General features: G+C 39.6%; 1 protein-coding gene across 6 annotated transcripts in view; it reads left to right on the top strand.

Moving 5' to 3' along the window:
- Positions 1–17549, top strand: part of birc6 (baculoviral IAP repeat containing 6) — a 125700-nt gene that overhangs the window by 62952 nt on the left and 45199 nt on the right. For 5 of the 6 annotated variants that reach the window (XM_066671079.1, XM_066671048.1, XM_066671053.1 and 2 more), the window contains exons 62-66: positions 2358–2554; positions 2991–3291; positions 6203–6420; positions 11180–11344; positions 11708–11873. In XM_066671079.1, the coding sequence (XP_066527176.1) occupies positions 2358–2554; positions 2991–3291; positions 6203–6420; positions 11180–11344; positions 11708–11873 (1047 nt within the window). The remainder of the gene's footprint in view (positions 1–2357; positions 2555–2990; positions 3292–6202; positions 6421–11179; positions 11345–11707; positions 11874–17549) is intronic. The other variant, XM_066671062.1, reaches the window with a different exon arrangement.

Below are 17549 nucleotides of genomic sequence, written 5' to 3'. Positions count from 1 at the left end.
GGTTTTCAACAAATGTGGGCGGTTAGCATTAGACATGATCATGGCCATTGTTTCTAGGTAATTTAATTGAAATTGAGAATGCGTGAAGAGAAATGCATTATGCCCTGTAGTTGCTTCGGCTATTCGTCCACACGCAAACAATTTTTTATCTCACTGAAAACAGACCTTTTGGAAAATGCCCTCCAGGGCGACGATGTGTAGAAACTCCATTTTTAGTGGTGTCAGGTATTAGTTGTCAAATTAAATTTTGGGCTTGTAGCCTCAAGAGTATGTAAGGTTATCTGCTTTGTTTGAGATCAACATATACACTGTTCTCTCCTTTGTTTACATGAGGTGATTATGTGAATGGTGGGTGCATCCAAAATAGCTGTTTTATTTGGCTTCTGATAGGCAAGCATGGATTTAGGAATAATGGTATATCACCACCTGCTGGTTTGGCATGCCCTGCACAGTGCTTAGCTGCATGTTTATACATTTTATTGTGGATGGGTTTTTTAAAAACAGTTCCAGTTTGGGCAGGGTGTTTTTTTTTTTTTTAAAGATGTACCCCTGTACGTGTGGACTACACCTGAGACTACAGTAATAAATGCCAACAAATAACCACTTTTTACATTTCCTATCAAGAGTCAAATCACATTGTTTGGGTTTGTCATAGTTGTTTTCTGGTTCAATTTTTTGCCCAAATGCTGGAATGTGTACAATTGTCCACTATATACCAGCTTTGCTAAGGCCACCCAACCCCTCTAACCCCAGATCACAGGATCCAAATATAGGCTGCTTTGATTGAATTTGCTCCACCCTTCATTTGCCCTGTCTTTATAAGAGATGAACAAACACAAACTGAGCTGAATATGCAAGACCAGCACAGTTCTCTGTCCTACAGAAAGGGTGTCCTCTACTCCCGCTCATACTCAGACGTTCATGGTTAACTCAATTTCCTACTCTCCAATTTTTCTTCAGGTCTTCTGTTTTAGTCATGTTTACCTTTTACTCACACATTTTCTCTCTCACTAACCCTCAAAGAACAGTGTGGATGTACCCACTACTTTCAATCTTTACTTCCCTCCCTCGCTTCCCCAATTTCTTATTTAAGCTTGATGCACATAAACAAACCCCTGTGTGTGCTGTGCAGTTATTGATGCGGTCCACTTATGTGGGCTTCTCCAATCAGCCCCCTACTGCTGCTAAAACCACACACACACACACACACAGAGAAAAATGTAAAACCCAACCGAAACCCTCCCCTTGGCTTATTGACAGCCCCGGCTGCCTTTCAGCCTGTCGGGATACCCCTGAGAATCCAGTTCCTCTCTGCAGGTTCTTCCATTTTATCCCACTCCCCTCTGTTAAAGACATGAGAGGAGTCTTGCCAGATCCAGGGTAATTCTCTCGTGCACTGGTGTGAACTGTCCATTTTTCCAGGTTGGCTACAGGCTTCCCGTTGAAGCTCCACGTCTCTCTGGTGTGTTGAACCACAGTGAAAGTTTATCAGTCTTTTCTTGTATCATGCCCTTGCTAAGGTTTTTGCTTCAGCTCTCTAGAAAGTTCTTATGATTTGCTTCTTTCCACAGTGCTGTAGATATAGCATCAAGAACATATGTTTGTGTATGGGATGTGTTCAGTCAAAAGAAGAGTTGAAAATTAAACTGATAATTCTTTTTCCTTTCTGCTTATGGGTCTCTGTAATGCTAAAAAGAAGCTTTTAGAAGATCTTGTTTTGGTTTGTTTGTTTATTTATTTATTATAAGTTAGTAAGAGTTTAGAAAGCTAAAAGTCTACCTTTATAGTAACAAGCTTGGAGGGTTTTGTGAATGTAGCATATGCTTTGTCTTTTATAAAAGGTTTGTTTCGTTTCTTCAGGCAAACAGCAGTTTTTTCTGAGTGTCTATAGCACCACAGGTAACCCAGCAGAGCTCCTGTATAGAAGCAGTGACCTGTGCTTTTAGTTTTAGATGGAGGGTTTGGGGATTAAAAAACATGGTTACCAGAAAGAATTTGCTGAATGCATTTGTCTTGCCTCCCTGTCTGGCCAGGAGATCCCTAATAGCATTTCCTGTATAAATGCATGTCTCGCTCTCACTTGCTCGCACACTTATTCTTCTTTTTCTTGACATGCTTTCCTCTCAGCCACTGTTGTACAGTTATAAAGGCGTTCGCCATCCTTTCCTTTTCAGATGTCTTATGTGCAATATAATTGTAGAAATAATGAAGCTGTCTACACTGCACAATATATTAATTTTGAACCTTGATGTATACACTTGAAGCCTGTCCCAATGTAACCTGCATGTCCAATAACCAATAATCTCTCTCTCTCTCTCTGTCTCTGCCTCCCTCCCTCCCTCCCTCCCTGTACACAGAGCACTGTGAGATTCTGAGCAGTTGTCCTGAGGATGAACCTATGACCCCAGGGGATGAGTGTTTGGATGCAGCCATTGACGAGTCTCTCCTGGAGACAAGCCCTATTCAATCCCCCTTGCAGGTTTTTGCAGGAATGGGAGGTCTGGCTCTTATTGCAGAGAGACTACCTATGCTCTACCCTGATGTCATCCAACAGGTGAGTTCCATACAAAACACATCTACATTATCCAACTACATAAACCTTGTTGTGAAACTGCAAATATATATATATATATATATATATATATATATATAAAAAAAACAACCTTCTTGTATTCTTTTAAATGCCACATGAAGTGTAGGTGTGATTGTGTATATATTATGATATTACATAGCTTATTACTTTTGTATAATAAAATGCATCAATTTATTATTGCTAAGTAACAATATGGCACAAGATCATTGACTTATTAACACAGCCTTATGATTTCTTCTAAATTCACAGCTTTCCAAATTCAGATATTATGTGATAACTGCCTATGCCCTGTTTTTATATGTTCCAGTTCAAATGTGCCTTTGTGCTCAGCATTTTTTTTCTCTCTGTATGCGTATGCATTCTCTCAAATTTGCTGAACTTGGATTGTCCCATGCAGGTCAGTGCACCCGTGGTGCCATCCACCACGCAGGAGAAGCCTAAAGACAGTGACCAGTTTGAGTGGGTGACCATCGAGCAGTCTGGTGAGCTGGTCTACGAGGCACCTGAAAGCATTGCTGCTGAGCCCCCACCCATCAAGTCCTCGGTCCAGACAACCTCCCCAATCCCTGCCCACTCCCTGGCCGCCTTCGGTCTCTTCCTGCGACTGCCTGGCTACGCAGAGGTTCTTCTAAAAGAACGCAAACACGCACAATGTCTGCTACGCCTGGTGCTTGGTGTCACTGACGATGGCGAGGGAAGTAAGTGCAGTAAACACTTCAGTTTCAGCCCTAGGCACCATATGGTCAGATTTCTGCTCCCTTATTGATTCAATTCTTAGTTGTAGTGAAGTGTGTTATATACATTTGTCCTCTACATGTCACTGAATCTTGTAAGCCGTCTCAAAATATAAATAATGCTGCGTATTTGAAATTCAAGCATGTTGAAATTACATTGCATTAAACGTAAATCTTCTGTTAAACGTTACAGTTATAACGTAGATCACGCCTGAACAACTCGCATACACTGCTGGACAAAGCTTAAGAGATTTTGTTGATGATTCTAATCAGCAGTGTGAACTTACACGTAACAAAAGTCATGTTTAAACAATGTGTAAATGAGTAGCGTGGTTTGAAAATTGTATCCATCTCATTTCCTACTGAACAGTCACTTTAAATTCCAGTCCTTTCTTTTGAAACGATGCCCTCACAAGCCCAGCCAAAATACTGATTTGTGTAACACTGATGTTGTGTTTCCATTAGAAACTTCACCAGAATATGTAAATGTAGCTGACAATGAATACAAGCTAATGGGGCCTGGTTATCATGATTTCATTTGCATAATGTGAACAGGTCCCCCATTAAATTACACTCAGTGAGTGCAACCTTTAGTCGTTATATGGAGAGAGAGAGAAGTGAGAGACTTCTACTATTTTTGTCACATCCGTTTTTTTAGGAACTTGAAGTCTGTTGGAAAACAATGTTTTCAGCTGATCCTTTGTGGCCCCCAATGCCTGTTTGCACCAAACTAAACATAATTCAGCACCTATGGGAACCTGAGCCCTGCTGACTCTGTGCTTTACTTTGGTCTGGATTTGTTTAAAGGTTGAAATAGAGATCAGAGCTGTGTGATGGAAAGAAGACCTGTGTGTGTCTGTCTGTCCAAGGAGAGCCATCTGATGGGGACAGCTCTTTATCATTCATTATTTTCTCAGCATGGTGATCCTCCTGTGGCTTAATCTCAGCATTTTGTCTTTGAGTGTGTCCAGCTCTCAGCGGTTACCCTTCTTTTGTCTATGCGCTGATGTGGGAGTAGACCAGTGCTGACTAGAGGTCTATATGTGTAGAACTGGAAAACGACCCAAACTGGCTCAAGAGCTGCTGCTAAATTAGAAACCACATCTTGACCTGAGCCACCTTACAACAAACATTTAACAGAGATGGAGTATTACGATGCACTTTCGCGAAACTTTGGTTTCTGGAGTTTTGCTATAGCGAAGGGTAGATTGGGGTGAAAAAGGAGGAAAACGGTGAAAGATATAGTAGCACAATGAGTTTAAACACAGCCTTTACATTGAAGATACAGTCTACCCACAGTTTCACCTCTGGTGTGTAGTAGTCACCACCAGCCTAATTACTGATGGCATGTTTGTTCACTGTGCGGCTCTCTCTTCCTTCCCTCGCTCTGTTTCTCTCTACTTCCCTCCTCAGTTTCTCCCTCCCTCCCTCCCCTGTCTCTGTCTGTGTCTCTCAAATAATAATTATAAGTTCAACTTATATAGAGCTATTCCAAAACCCAAGGACACTTCACATGTAGAGGGAGAAATGAAATAAATAATTAAAAGTATATCAAGCACATTATTCCCCTCCCTCTTTACTTTCTGTATTTGCAGAGGACACATCATCATCTTATGCTTCTGGCTTATTTCCCTCTTGAACTATTGATTAGTTAAATGTGTTCTTGCCCAACTGATTGGCCTAATTGTGCGTAGATGAGCCAAGGCCTTCCCATTGTGTGTTGCTGTCACTTCTGGTAGCTGATGGCGTGGATGATTGATTGACATGTTTGTTGATTGGTTTGCTCTGTAATTGACTGGTCAGGAATGGATAACAATGATTGATGAGTAGTGCCGTGTTCTGTATAGCTTTTCATTGCACATCTAGGTGAGTAAGCTTTTGCTTTTGCAGGCTGTATTGTGTATGTTGCTTAGGGTCAATTATTTGATAAAGTTCACTAAATTCAATAATTAAACCTTGATTTTAACCCCATACACTGACTAGAGATGTTTTGAATGCAAATCTTTGATTTGTAAAAGTGAGCCTTCTGACTGATAATGAGGTCATGGCAAAAGTTTTACAGGATGTGATTGGATCACAAGAAATTAATGGAGATGCATGAATTTATACAGATAGGGAGTGGGGTTTCCCCTTCTAATTTTTTGTTTTTGACCCATTATAATAACATTTAAAATAATACATTTGTGTACAGATCTGCCTTTTAGATCTGAGTACCATTTTTCTAGGTAATATTAATTAGGAACATTTGGTAGTTGCAGCAAAACTGTCAAATATAAAAATGCAAAGAGCTATAAATTCAGGCATCAAAAAGCAGATGTTACTGTAATTTAGCCCATTCTGTTAAAGGAACACTAAGATTTGTGTTTATTGCTCCTGAGACTTCCCCTAGTGTAATTCATATTTACAGTACTGTGCTGAAACCAGTGGGGAGAGGGGGGAAAGAGGGTGTATTTTCCTTCCCTCCTCTACAAGTTACGTAGTGCAGTTTCTGGAGTGCTGTATCCAGAGTAGCATCACAATGACTTTGAAGATATGATTTTAAGGTAAAAATATTAGTGTTCCTTAAAATTACAGTATTTTATATAGTTTCAGAAACAACAAGTCTGTTTTGAGTTTATACAATGCTTATTTCTGGACTGTAAATATCCAGTTTATTGGTAGGAAGCTAAGTTTTTCTCTTTGTTCAAGTGCAAGCATTAGATGCCATACATCTTGGTTGTTGTGACCATTCTGAATCATTTTTAGGTAGAATTGTTTTAATTCTTATTTAAATAATGATTTGCAGTCCTCAAATTTGGGTAAAAGCTGTTAAAACCAGGCCAGGAGAAGTCCCTTTTCACACTCCCACACTTCTGTCTCCCTTTCTGTCTTTCAGGTCATATCCTGCAGTCTCCTTCAGCGAACGTCCTGCCCACGCTGCCATTCCATGTGCTGCGTGCACTCTTCAGTGCAACACCACTGACTACAGACGATGGTCTGCTGCTGCGCCGCATGGCACTGGAAATCGGAGCCATTCACCTAATCCTTGCCTGTCTGTCAGCATTGAGCCACCATGCCCCCCGAGTGCCCAGCAACAGTTCCAGCCAGAATGAGGTACAATCACTGCTTAAACTTCTCCAGACTAATTTCTCATTGTGAATACCAAGCCACATTGCACCAATTATGGATTTTTGTGGTTTGCATTTCATCTAGAACATCATCTCTACAGTCAACTAGGGATGGGCGGTATCCACATTTTCATATCGTCTCAAAATATAATCGTGGTATATGGTATTACTGTGGGGAGGGGGTGCTCTGTCAGGCTGTGCTCAGCCTTATATCTGTGAGTTTAGCTAAACACAGCACAACAGAGCACACCGACACGTGTTGACGATAAAAGTTTGAAAATAAGCAAAACAAGACGGTACTACACGGTTTAGAAGCACAGCTGGCGCTAACGGGCGCTTGTGGTTTAGTGCCCCACAGCAAACAGAGGCTCAAAACACAAAATTAGAAGGTAAAGGATTAGGATTTTCTGAGAATTTTGGGCTACTGGGCTTGTGTTTTTCGCCACCTGTTTTCAGATCATGACATCAGCAGTCATTGAGCTCAAACAGTGCCCCCTCTCTGTGGCTGTCTTTAATGTATACAAACATTTTAGCCAACTTTTAAAGACACAGCAGAAATTTGACACACCACACACACAACATAAATACCGCCCTCATTTTGAGATACCATTCACTTTTTAAATACCATGGTATTTGGTATTATAGTCATACCTCCCAACCCTACAGTCAACTGGTGTGCTGTAGCCTAAGAGGTGATTTTGAAAAACTTCAAAGTGATTAGTGTTGTAAGTTATTAGATTGCAAGGTTATGAATAAGCTTCCCTCCTATAGGATAGAATAATCTAGTTCAGGGGACACCAATTCCAATTGTGTGAAAATTGCCTTAAAAAAGTTCACAGATGTGTTCTCCTTTGCTTATTGGCAACTGACCTATACATATAGAGGCCAAAAAATCCTAAACCAGAGGAAGCCAATCTTGTATTCAAAGGAAAGTCATTTCCAACTATGTTAAATCAAGCTTTACATGGACGGCTGAAAGGTTAACAGACACTTTCTACATCATGCCTCTATTCCGTATGGTGGGAATTGTTGGTGTTAGTGTGATAGGACAGTCCTGCATTGCGCTTAATGGACCCGTTTTTATCTCCATTTGAGCTGCTTCAATTTTATTAAGGGCCACAGCTGCTAGACTGCCCTGCTCAACCGAGAGGCACTTCTCACTGTTTGTGTGTGTATATGAGGGAATGAGGGTAGTGTGTAGCTCCTGTCCCCCAGTGTCTGGTTATGAAAGCATTTGAACCTACTGACATACCAGACACTCGAAGTTCCTTGCTTTGCGATCCGTTTGTAGCCGTGCTGATCTGAGCAGCCTCGCATAATAAACAAAATGAAGGCGTCAGTGCCAAGCTCATAATAGAAAAAATTGCTATCATCAGTCAGCGAATGCTGGACAAAACAAACCCCAAAAAAATCAATATGCAGCAGTTGTAGGCCTCACAAGAAGACCTTATTGTTTTTTTTTTTTTTTTTTTTTTTTTTTTTTTTTTTTGGAAAAACAGTTCCAGTGCTCCTTCAAAAATGCTGTTATTAACCATTATTTCTCCTGGTAATTCTCTGTATAACAAGGAAAATCCAAATCTGGAGAAAGTCAGAGACAAAAGCAATTTGACCCTTTAATCATACTGTAATCATTTAACAAAGACAGGTTTGGTATCCACGGGGAGGTTTTTTTTCTATTATCCAGACTTCCATTTATCTATAAAATGGTTAAAAGAACGTTACATTTTGCAAACAGTAGCAAACTGCAAAAACACCTCACTGCTGGGCTTTCTAAGGTTTGGAGTAAACAGAGGCTAGTTCTTATTTAAAGGACCAAGTGCTGAAAACGCTCGTTCTGAACAGGGCTTAAGCAGAGAGACGAGGTGTTTGACTCTTGTGGTATTTTTCAACAAGCCAACCATGTCTGAGGTCAGATCAGTCTTCTCTCTCCAGTCAGACAAGTCACGGCTGAAGTAACATTTTTGTTGTAGCGAAGACCTTCTGAAGATCGTCTGAATATCCTGATGGACTGGAGCTCTGACCCTGCAGTGTGGGTGTTGGGGCGTGTCGCTGGTTGTGGATTTACAGCGCGATGAGTACGCGTCTCAGGGCCGGTTTGAGCACTGGTCAGAGGCCTGTCTTTGCAATAATATCCGTCCTTGGGCCAGCAGTGGGATATTACTGCAGCCATCGCTCTGCCCAAGTGAACCAGGGTCAAACTCACCCTTACACACCCACTCCCTCTTTCTGTTCCTCTCCCTCTCTGTATTTGTTTTGTACATTGCGGGGTATGCAACTCAAAACTGAAAGATCACATGGGGACACATTTTGTTCTCTTTAAATATTGAGGCTTTTGTGTAATTCTGTTAATGAAAGATGTGCTCAAACTTGAACTAGTACTTAATGGTTATTTTGACTGCGAGCCATATAAATGGAGGGTGGTCTCTGGCTTTTGCACAGCGCTGTATAGAAAAACAATACGCATAATTAGACTTGTAAGGATTAAGTGTCCGTAGTCCTGCTGTCAGATGCATGAGTAACGTTGGAGGGAGCTGCGTATTACAGGAGGCGAGAACTTGTTTCAAATGGTAATTTATCTCCTCCTCCCACATCATACAACCATCCGAGCGTGACTCGGAAGCCCTCAAGCAGAGCAAAGGATTTTCCATCCGCACATGTGGAACCAATAAGATTCCGCTCCCCTGTAGATTGCATGTATCGACGCTGACATCTTTTCCCCTCTGCAATAAACTTGGAGCGATAGTATTTTGTAACAAATGAACTAAAACAATTACCTCATACATAGGAGCTTGAAAGTTTGATTCGAATGGTTTTGCTTCTGAAGAGTTTGGCTAATGAGCAAAGTTTTTATGAAATTTACACACAACACAAATTATTTGAATGTTAAGTTAATAAAGAAGAATTCTTGCTAAAGAAAAAAGTTTAATTTAGTTTAGTGTTGTATGGTGTGTAGTGTAGTGAATCCCTCCGCCACATCCGATTGGTTGATTTCTTTTTTTTTTTTTTTGTTTACATCTGTCACACTTCTGTCACATAATACCCACTGTTTGTTGTGTCATTGTGTAAAACAACCTTTGGGAATTCTCAAAGAGAAACAAAAATTCTCACCCTCTAAGTCTAATTATTTTAATAATGAATTTTTAATTAAAACAATTTTATCAAGCACCTAGCAAACACTAGTGTTTTTTTTTTCTCTCTCCCCCCTCTCTTCTTTCCTCCCCCAGGCTTAACAACATCTCTTAATAGTGATAAAATCACTACCTCACTCGGTTCTGGAAGTCTGCTAAAGATGTGCCAGGCACCTATGATTTTTATATTTCTCAGTTAACCATGTAAATATAAAGTAAATAAAAAAGGAAATTCCCTGAGCCTGCTGTGCTTTCGCCTAGCTCAGCAAAGCCATCAGCAGTTGACTGTGTTTGGCAGAAGTGCAGCTGCTTGACCTTACTCCTTGATGCTGCAGAGGCTTTGTGCAAGTGTTCTCGGCCTGGCTTGCCATCAGCCTTAAAAGCAGGCCGTAAGTAGCAGGAGCTCGGCACGTCAAGACAGATGAGCGTCAAACGCTTCAGTGGAGATTGGTGTGTCTGTGTGTTACAAACGATAGTTAAGACATGCATTTCCTATCATATGTTCAAACAGGCGTGAGTTCAGGTCTCAGAATGTCACACACATCACCAGAATCGTTTGCTTTTTTCATTTTCTGCCATCGTGCTCGTCTCTGTTAACTTTGTTTTTGTTTTTGGTTTTTTTTATTTTTTTTTTTTAAACAGCACAGTGTTTTAATAAAAATATATAAATAAAAAAAAAAAAAAAGATCTTTTGCATTTTAAACCGCTACACCTTCCAGAGAAAGCTGAGCTTCAGCTCGTACCATCTCATTGAAGACTATAGTGGTGCTCCTCTGGAATGAATGAAAATCATTAAGGAGGAAGAATTTTTTTTTTCTCTTCTTCCAGCAGTGGCTCTGAAAATGATTAAGTTCCAGTGATTCACTCAGTGGTGACATAAAGAGGTCAGGCCAGCCCTGTTATAAATCAGACCATGATGGGCAGGCAGTCGGCTTCTTAGCTTTCGCTGTTAAGCTATGACTTAAATCTATGATGGTTTTGAACTTAAAAGTGCTGTATACAATTTCAGCCCTAATGCTAGTGCCCCCTTGGTGCAGTTCACATACCCTTGTGTTGCGTTGCCTGTTCCTATCAAATCCATTTTTTTATCTTAAATTAAAGATTAATATTACAACAACTACTTACTTTTAGTGTGAACATAATGTGATGTTCAATATGCTTATGTTCGCATTAACTGTCTGTTTCTGATGGTGTGGTGTGCTTGGAATCGCATGTAAGATACAAAGCAAGGGTGTTCCACTGGTCCTGGTGCCATAGTTTTTTTTTTTGTTTTGTTTTGTTTTTTTTTTTCCCTCTTCCCTCCCCCCACCCCCCCACCCCCCCTCTGCTCAAACACACCAGATAAACATGATAATTAACTGCAGTGTTTAATCAGGTGTGTTTGAGTAGGGAAATCATCAAAACTATGCTGGACTCGGAGACTACACCGGGGGAAATTGTGTTGGAGTACAGCGTCTAAGACTGACACAGAGCATAGCAGAGGAGTTAGTAATGCTCTCGTTATGATGTATCTTTTATAAAATGTGTACATATGCGTGTGTTGTCTAAAGCAAGTGTCTTAACAGCCATGAAGGAAAGCCGTGTGTTCTGTTGTTTAACCTTGTTATTGTGTGTTAGCCACAGGTGTCAAGTGGACACGGTGGTGGCACAACAGAAGAGCAGCAGCTTTACTGGGCGAAAGGAACAGGCTTCGGCACAGGCTCCACAGCCTCAGGGTGGGACGTTGAACAAGCCCTCACCAAACAGCGCTTGGAGGAGGAGCATGTTACCTGCCTGCTACAGGTCAATCACTCTCTCACTCTCACAGTCACTCATGTTTGTTGTAAGCATACGTCTTAGACAATGGTTTGAGGACCAAAAATGAGTCTTGCAGCATGTGTAACAGGAAATAAACGATCATTTCACTGTCATTTCATATCAAGTTTTAAAAATGGGATTGATGATTAAATTGGGAAATGTTCTGTTTATTACATCTTTTTGAAACGTGTAATAAATTATAGACTTTTTTTGTTTTAATAGATTTTGCATTTTTGGTTTCTTAAAATAATTTCAACTTAAAAATGAAATACAAACATTTAAAAAAACGTTTTTATGAAAGAGGGCACTAGTTTGGATGTTTCTTATTTTGCCTGTGTCTGTCTGTAGGTTCTGGCAAGCTACATTAACCCTGCTGGATGTATGGGTAATGCAGAGGCCCCATCTGGCGAGAGCAGGGGCCATAACAGTACTGCTCTGCCCTCAGTTCTCCAGGAGCTCCTCAGTCAGTCCTGCCTCATCCCGGCCATGTCCTCATATCTCCGCAATGACTCTGGTACAGCACTCTCTCCTTCACTTATTCTGTGTATTGTCACGGACAGAAATAAACCTTGTGTCTGTTTTGAAAATAATAGCAGCTTTATAGGGGAACAATAAATCTTAAATGTTCCCTTAATGTAAATGTAGAATTTATAGAAAAAATAATGAAACAAGGTTTTATTTCTTTTGGACAGTTCTATATCTAAAGCTGTATTTTTACATTTTTATTTTAAATGATGTTAAAATATGAAAATAGGGTTCCCTAGGAGTGCAATGGTCTAAGCCTTGACCCTGTCATTGAGAGCTCACTGCTTCAATCTGCAGAGATGTTTCAGCCATCCAAGGCCAGGAGTGTAAAAGAGCACAGTTGACCTTGCCCTCTGGCTCCGAACACATAAGCACAGTGCAAGCCACCACGGATGTATGTTGTCGGGCGTAACGGATCTGGACAGCTGACGCTCTTCTCCAGCATATTGAGCTGTCCAGTTGCATTGTGTTAGCAGAAATGTTTATTAAAACAAAAAACAAATTATATATATATATATATATGAAAAGCAACAAAACAAATACAAGGTTTGGTTCTGATAGCAATTGTGTGTTTGTGCGCACAGCTAGCGTTCTGTCCAGTCCACTTTTAATGTTGGTGTTTATTTGATCTGCAACTTGCTGATGTGGCTTTCATTTTCATAAATGCGCTGATGTACATGTTGATTCAAGGAATAATGGTCTGTTTACTCTTGTATTCCTGATTGTATTGTGGTTTATATGTTGAAAATGCACTTTGAAAGAGAGCCATTTTCAAATCACAACAGCTGCTATTTTTCTGCTGCCCATATACTCAGCAGGGTATTAGTTGTTATGTGGAAATATTAGCCTGATTAAAAGGAGTTTGTGAGGTGGCTGTAGAGAAAGCACTGAAGTGAACCACTAGAATCCAGTGTGTTCAAGCCTTGAAGTGAGCCCGTTCAGATACGACTGACAGGCCCAGGTGTCATTTTAGTGCAATCCCTGTCTCTGGACACGTTAAGATTTTTTATAAAATGAAACAAAGACTTTAAAGAAAAGACATTTGTTAATTCTTTTGAACATTTACCTAAGAGAATGGAATCAAATTATAGATTTGTTTGTTTGCTAAATGAAATTAAGTTGGCCAGTGAAAACATTCAAAACCGTTTTTGTGTAATTTGCCAGTCAAGTAAATGTTCAAGAGAATTACAAAGCACAGATTGTTGTTTTGATTGTGTTGTACAGAAAGTAATTTTGTAAAAATGAATCACAATTTAATGAACAATGCTCAGAAAACCTGATTTTCTGAGATTGTTCAGCAGATACTTTGTCTGGGTGTGAGTTTGTCTTTAGAGAACTGGTTTGTTGAAGACCATGTAGTGAGTCAGCAGGTGGAGCCCCTGCTTTTTATTTTTTAATACATATATATGTATGTATGTATATATCTCCATCATTCATACTTGAGCATTTTACAGTGGTTGTTAATAGGGCTGGGATCACTTATAGATTTATCGATAATTATTCACAACAGATCTGAAATCAATTGTGAAACTTTGGGATTTCCTGTGTGTTTTCTTCTGAACTTCCAGGCTCAGTTTTAATTCCTTTACACATACATCCAGAGGGGAAAGCACCAACAAAAACAGCTTTATTTGTGCTTAGTTATAGTTTAATGTTTTGTAATTTCAAGGACTTCTCAGAACAAGAGTTTTGAGTTTTCCAATGCACAGGGAAAAAAAAAACCTGAAAGTGAACATGTTATACCCCTTTTCTACAAACTTACACAGTTTTCTGTAGCAAACAGGTTTTGGTCAAAATAACACAGCTCACCACATGTCTAAACAGCTCTATTCGTAATGACCAGTTTAAGCTCCTGTTCCTTTAACTGAGAATGAGCTTTGGTTTACTTGAAATCTCAGAGAACACAGCAGTTAACCCAGAGGAGCAGAAGCTCTGTTTTTTTTTTTTAATATGTATTTGCATTGTTGTCTGTCTTCTCCATTCTCATTTACACCACATTTCATCAGTCTACTTATTTTCCCACACTCATCGTTTTGTTTTGCTGCATTTAACCCTGTCTTTGTGCTCTCACGTAAACACAAATCCCATTCATGGTAGGACTTTGGAAAGACCACAAACCAGAGTGGGTTGTTTTATTTCACGGTTTGTGAGGTGGTAGGAGCTCTAGATCCTCAAATTAATGTGTCAATTGTCTCAAAAATTGATTTTTTTTTTTCCATAACGTGTCTCCTTTTATAGGCTCTGTTGCCTGGTTCCAGTGGACAGTACCCCGCAAATCAGTTCAGAAAAACGTGTTTAAAATGATTGTATTATTATTATTTATTATCACAATTCTAGCTGTTTGTTGCTTATTATAAATAGGTAATTTAATTGCAGTGTATGTGGAATTTTTTTAGGCATGTTTCTCTCTGTCTGCTTCAGTTTCTCTCTGTGTATCTGTACTTTTAAAGCGCAATACAGAGCGTGCTAAAATATAAAGCTCTTTAACTGCGGTTAAATGTGAATATTTAATAGCACCATTTTGATAAATTGTTTGCTTTTCTTGGAATCTTTATTTTGGCTGATTCTGTACAGTTCAATGCTACAGGAGAGTCTAATGATTATTATTTTAGCTGTGGGGGCAGATCAGTGTTATTGCCAGAAGCCCTTATGTTGGGGTGGGGTGTGTGTACGTGTGTGTCCAAGCTGACTGTGTTGTAGTAATCTTTAAAGGGATCATGATGAAAGCCTCGCTGTGAGGGATCGTGTTTTATACCTATGCTTTTTGTAAGCGAGTGGCATGTGTTGTCCTGCCTCAGGAAAAAGGGCATGGGGTGCATGAGTCCCTTCACACCCGTCAGGATTTACTGTGTGTGTGTGTTTGTCTCTCCTCCCAAAGGGCCATGGGAGCTCATGTTTTCCAGAATTGATACAGCCTCCATGTTCTGTATTTCATGCGTTACGTGCCGTGACTCAATGCAATTTTGTCAGCAATTCAATGATTAATAGACTGTTCAGCCACCACTGCGTTTAGTCCACACTAGTTTTATTGCTTAAACAGACCTGCATCCATTTTGTTTGACGCTCTCTGGCTTGCAGTAACGTTTAAATGTGTGTTTGTGAGCATGCATATTCATGCACATTGTACTGTGTGTGTTGTATAGAGGTATAAATCTCTGACCTCAGTTCCTTGGGGAACAATTCGGTGCAAGAAATGGCACTTAGTCTTTTATATACAGATATTAAAGCCTTCAGTATCTGCTGGTTTTAATCTGATATTTGTGGAATGGAGCGATGTTTTATAAAGTCTAAATTTGTAATTAGGTTATTTGCATGGTGATGAGGAGGTTTGGAAAATATCTCTCCCAATATATTTGAAAAAGTGAAAGCAAGTCGCCAAATAAACTGGAAGAAAAACAGACTTGGGAGGGCTTGTAAATTTTTATTATTTTTTTTTAATATCAAAAATACAATATAGCACTTCCAAAATGGTTGTGTAGCTGTGCAAAATATAAATGCAAAATGCAGCAATGTGCAAATCATAAAACATATATTTAATGAAAAACAATACAAAGACAATGTTCCAAATATTAAAATTAAATCTTATTCGTTTTGTTTGTTTGTTTTTGTTTTTTCCTTCATTTGTTTATTTAATATAAACAACAATTTGGAACAGGGCAACAAGGGCAATCTTCTTAAATTGTGTAATATTTTGTAGCAGGTCAATGTTATGACTCTGTTTAAAGAGAGCGTGACAAAGAAGGGCAGCGTGGTGGCGCAGCAGGTAGTGTCACAGTCACACAGCTCCAGGTTGAGGGTTCAAGGTCTGGTGTGTTCTCTTCGTGTCCGTGTAGGTTTCCTCCCACGGTCCAAAAACCACACGTTCGTAGGTGGATTGGTGACTCAAGTGTCCGTAGGTGTGAGTGTGTGTCGCCCTCCAGGGTATGTTCCTGCCTTGCACCCTGTGAAGAAGATAAGTCTTTCACAAGTAAAGACGGAGAGGGGTTCACCACCAGAACTCTGTGTATAGTGCAACAATTCAAGAGTAATGCTTCATAACCTAAAATGATAAACTTGGGGATATCATAATCTAGTAATTAAAAGATTTAGAGAGTCCTCAGGTGGCACTGCATTAATAACAGCCACAATTCTAAAGTGGAAATCACTGCATGGGTTCAACGTGGTTCATCTTTTCATCCACATATGTAATTTAATATTCACAAATACAAAGAAGAAACCATAAATAAACTGGTTCCAGAAATGATGCTGCCTTCTCTGGGTCTGGGTAATTTCCCAAATTTAATATTAGAAATATTGCTCATTTTCATTTACATGTGTGATTTAAGTAAATTGCACATATCTATTGTCCCAACTTTTTTGAGGTTTTATTGTAATTTTATGTTAAATACGTATTTCCTGCTTTGTGAGAAAATCATTAACTCCTTTTTAATAGACATTCAGATTAATTAAATCCATAAATGTGGACGCGCTGACTTTTGCACAGCACTGTATCTATAATCAATTACATAGTCAATATAAAGGAATCACTATTTTTAGAAGGAATAGTAAAAATTTTTATACGCTTATGTTGTTCTTAATGTGTTTGTGAGGAACTGTGTGTGTGTGTGTGTTTGTGTGTAATGTGAGCTTTAACGCTTCTTCGCCTTCCTAATTAAATATACACAGATGAAGAGATGAGTGTAGTAATTAGTCCTTATTATCGGCTGCAGGTTGCAGGCCCGCTCCAGTGTGTTGTGAAGCGTGTGTTTTTAGTATCCATGTTGACGCCATTTCAGTTTGGCACGTTTTCCTCGCGCTCCCTTCTCCTTTTCCCCTTTCCAATGGTGTCAAGGTAAACGCAGCTGCTTTGGTATTCACCTTGCTGTCGTCAGTAGCTTCATCATTAGAGCTTCAGTGAGTCAGCCCTGCTGCACTAAAGGCTAACGGCAAGAGGGAAAGGGAGATAGCAGGAAAGAAAAAGAACGAGAAAACAGTGAAAGAGGCAAGACGTAACCGAATGATAATAGAAGATGGACTGAGAGAGATGATGGAGGGAAACCTCTGCTGTAGCTCCTTTTAAGAACGTCCCATTCTCTGTGACACAGAAAAAAAGGGCAAATGAAAGAAGAGGGTGCTATCGCTTTCAGAAAGCATTAGAAACAAGCCAAAGGGGATGTGTATTACAGCAAAGTGTTTGAGAGTCTTCTAGTGGCACACCAATTTGATAATCACCCCAGATAGTGGTCTTATTAAGCAGATTAGATATCTGCTTAAGGTGATGTTTATATGCAACTGCAACATATGAGTGCCTAGTATCAGAAAATGTATGATAATGGATGAAACACCAGTGAGTTCAGATTTTAGGAATGATAATGTATATTAGAAAATAAAACATTGTGTCGGTAGTGTTTTTGTGCATAACTAAATGTTTGTATGAACCCCTTATGATTAGTAGCTACTTACAGGTGCATCTGTTGTGGAGATAGATTAGACACAGTTATTCTCCATAAAAAAAGCACTGATCCCTGGAACGAAAGTTCACTGCGAATGTTTTACTTTTCTGGACTGGAGCACCATTCGGCATCATTGAAATGACTTGAAGTGGCAGACCTAATCATCGAACATTAGTACCTGACCCCAATTATGTTTGTGGCTGAATGCCTTCACATCCTCTCACAAATATTTC

Source organism: Hoplias malabaricus, chromosome 1 (assembly GCF_029633855.1).
Source record: "Hoplias malabaricus isolate fHopMal1 chromosome 1, fHopMal1.hap1, whole genome shotgun sequence".
Classification (NCBI taxonomy): Eukaryota; Metazoa; Chordata; class Actinopteri; order Characiformes; family Erythrinidae; genus Hoplias; species Hoplias malabaricus.
This window is presented reverse-complemented; position numbering and strand designations above follow the sequence as displayed.